This window comes from Ailuropoda melanoleuca, chromosome 7 (assembly GCF_002007445.2).
Source record: "Ailuropoda melanoleuca isolate Jingjing chromosome 7, ASM200744v2, whole genome shotgun sequence".
Taxonomy (NCBI): Eukaryota; Metazoa; Chordata; class Mammalia; order Carnivora; family Ursidae; genus Ailuropoda; species Ailuropoda melanoleuca.
Window position 1 is genome coordinate 59386842 of NC_048224.1, and position 3181 is coordinate 59390022.

General features: G+C 64.6%; 1 protein-coding gene across 1 annotated transcript in view; it reads right to left on the reverse strand.

The window, feature by feature from the left end:
* Nucleotides 1-694: 694 nt before the first annotated feature.
* The window catches only part of LHX3 (LIM homeobox 3), an 8870-nt gene continuing 6383 nt past the window's right edge, over nt 695-3181 (reverse strand). The window contains exons 5-6 of the mRNA XM_034663755.1: nt 2945-3116; nt 695-2149 (exon numbers count right to left, since the gene is read on the reverse strand). Coding sequence (XP_034519646.1) covers nt 1731-2149; nt 2945-3116 — 591 coding nt within the window. The 3' untranslated portion in view covers nt 695-1730. The remainder of the gene's footprint in view (nt 2150-2944; nt 3117-3181) is intronic.

Below are 3181 nucleotides of genomic sequence, written 5' to 3' on the forward strand. Positions count from 1 at the left end.
CTCCCAATTCCCAGCCCGGGGCTGCCCCGAGTGCCTCTTCGATGTGGGGGCGGCCCTCCTCCCTCCCGCACTGGAGGCTCATGCCCCCACCCGCCTCGGTGCCCCAGCTGTCCAGTGGGAGGCCCAGGTCCTGCTCTCCAGGGAGCGCTCATCGCCGGGGCGAGATGAGGCCCCAGGCACGGACTGTCTTCTTACATCTCCCTTGGAGGGGCTGCTACCACTCTGCTTCACAAGAGAACAGGGCTCAGAGGGGGCAGCTCACTTGCCCGGAGTCACACAGCAAGTTAGCAGATGGCTAGGATTGGAATCCAAGTGGGTGAGGCCCCGGGGAACATGTGCCATGAATCTCCTGATCGGCTGACTCCAGCCCCTCCCGCCTCTGCTGCGGCCACTCCACACTGTGAGCACACTCTCGGCCACCCCAGCCCCTGGGGCCACCCCAGCCCTGCCTCTCCCAGGGGCCGGGTACTAGGGCGCCAGCCCTCTCCCCATGGCTGGGCAGGTTGTTTTCCACCTCTCCTTCCGGTGCTCAGAAGTTGGGCCAAGATCCAGGGGCAGAAGGCCCCATTCACAGCAGGTGCCATCCCTGGCAGGATGGTCTCCCACTTTCAGGGAACCGCTCTCCCCCCCAACGCCCTCTCTGCATCGCGCACCCCCAGCCGCCCTGAAGACCCGGACTTTCTAGACCGTCACTGACAGATTTATTGAAGTCTTAGAAAGAGCTGATGGTCAGAGAGTAAATAAAAGACACTGGACGTCCACAGAACCAACAGGTTGCTTGGGGTGCAGGTTCACGGGATGGCCGGGCCGCACCCGCCGCCGGCCTCAGAGTCTGGGGCGGAGGAGACGCGCCCAGGCCTCACGCAGTTAGAGCCGCCACAAGCTGTTTGGCAACGGAAATCGGCGGGCTGGGCGTGGCCTGGACCCGGAGGGCCTGGGGGCGGCTGTGAAGGGGGAGGGGGTAGAAACCTGGTGTAGGCGGGAGGGAGCTCCCCACGGACCTGGAGAAGAAGGGCACGCAGGCAGTGGAGTCTCCTCCGACGGGTGGTAGAGTCAAGAATGGAAAGGTCTAGAGCCAGCTCCCCCAGGGAAGACGGGAGAGGAGGCTCCTGGGGAAGGTGGGGGTTGGGACCGGAGGGGGATACGGGCGTGGTTCCTGCTCGGCTAACTCCTGTCTGGACAGAAGAGGCCCATCTCCGACCTAAAGTCGGTCTCCACCAGGCAGATGGAGCTTGGAAAATAAAAGCATGGTTCATGGTTCGTACTATGTTTTTTCACTTTAGAAAGTAAAGCATCCTCCAGCCTGAGGACTGTGCTGCTCTGGGCTGGAGCGAGGCCGGAGTGAGGGCCCAGCCTGGGTGGGGGTGACACTTCGTGTCTAGAAACAGCAAGCGTCCAGTTAATTCGTCGATCAAGGGAGAAGTCTGCTTACAAAACAAGGCTTGCTGGGCGGCCACCAGGCCAGCAGCCCTGTGTCCAAGGAGCAGCAGACAGGAACCGCTGGAGTCCCTCTGCCCGAGGGAGGGGTGCGGGGTTGGGCGCTCCGTTGAAAGGAGCCCTCTTTGAGGTCCTCATCCTGTCCTCCGCTGCTGCTGCCGGTGGCACCTGCTTCCTGCAGAGGTCCAGGGCTTCGGGAAAGGACGGAAGTGTCGCTCCGGGCCACCCAGCCAGGGGCAGCACTGCTGCCCACACCCCTCACGTCCGGTGCTCAGTGGAGCTGGGGGCCTCGGTCAGAACTGGCCGTGGTCGACCTCGTCCAGCCAGGAGGCGGGGCTGGCAGGGAAGTCAGGGTAGCCCCCACTGCTCCCTGTGGACAGGTCGGAGCTGGGTCCGTTTCCTGCCAGCACCCTCATGGACGGGGGCCCACCTGGGGCCCCCGTGGGCACCAGGCCCAAGCCAGCATCCGGATATACTAAACTGGAGAGAAGGGGCTGGGGGCCAGGGAGGCTCTGCAGGGCAGCTGGCGATGGGGGGACACCATAGGGGCTGCCGGGGCGCAGCTCGCGGTACTGCTCCGGGCCGGCCAGGCCTCCGTGCTCCAGTGGGAAGCTGCTTGGGGCTCCCGTGGGCCTGCCCAAGGCTGGGGTGGGCTCCCCCAGGCTGCTGTAGAGGCCGTTGGCAGGGCCCATTTCGGCCATGGTTGGTTCATCTGCAGTGGAAGCAGATGGCGCTGCTCAGGGCCCGCCCCCTCCGCCCCCTGCCCCCAGTGCCCCTCCTTCAGGGGTGACCTGCCCCGCCGGCCAGCCCAAGCCTCTCCTGCTCTTAGAACTTGTGCTGCCCTCTGCCTCTGTGCTTACTGGGCTTGTCCAGCTCAACCCCACCTGCTGTCTGCGGAATGGTGGGACCGCCGGCGGGTGGGATCAGGGCCAGAACAGGCCGCTCAGGGCCCAGGGCTGTAGGATAATCCCCAAGGCTGCCTTGAGAAGGGTGGCCAGCGCTCCCAGTTTGCAGACAACTTAACTGAGGCTCTGAGCCGCACAGTGAGTACTCTAAGGTCACAATGCAGCCAGAGTCTCTTGCACAAATGGTTTGAGGAAGTATAGAGTCTCCCTGGTACCAGGGAGCGGGATAATCAGATCCCACAGAGAGGGGAGGACTCCCCGCCCCACTCCAAACAGCCAGGACTTGTTATCACTTACCCCAAAACTGTGCTGCCCACTTTCCTAAAAATCATTGCAAGGGCCAGGAGCCACAGAGATGGTATGGACCCTTTCCCCACGAGAAAGCTGGCTGCGGGACACATGGGTCGTGGGGGTTGTCCCCCACTCGGGAACAGCTGAGCGCCCTAGGGGCCAAACTGCAGGGCTTGGGGACGGGGACCAGGGTCTACCAACTCCTTTAAAGGAAGGCTAAGGCCGCCCTGAATGGGAAATTCACATTTGTAGGCTCCCGGGACGCTGGGCGCGGAGCTGCGGGACTCCCCGGCTGCGGCCCTCGGCCCTACCGGTGAAGGAGACGTCGGCGTCGCTGTCCTGTCCCTCCTCCTGCACGCTGTCCTTGTCCGACTTGGGGCCGCCGCGGGCGCGCTTCATGCTGCGGAAGTACTGGCCCCAGCGCTGCCGGCCCGCGTCCTTCTTGAGCCTCTTCTCCTTGGCGCGGCGGTTCTGGAACCACACCTGCGGCGGCGGGAGGGGCGGAGGGGCGGGTGAGCGGCGCGCGCGCCGGGTGGCGGGGCGCGGGG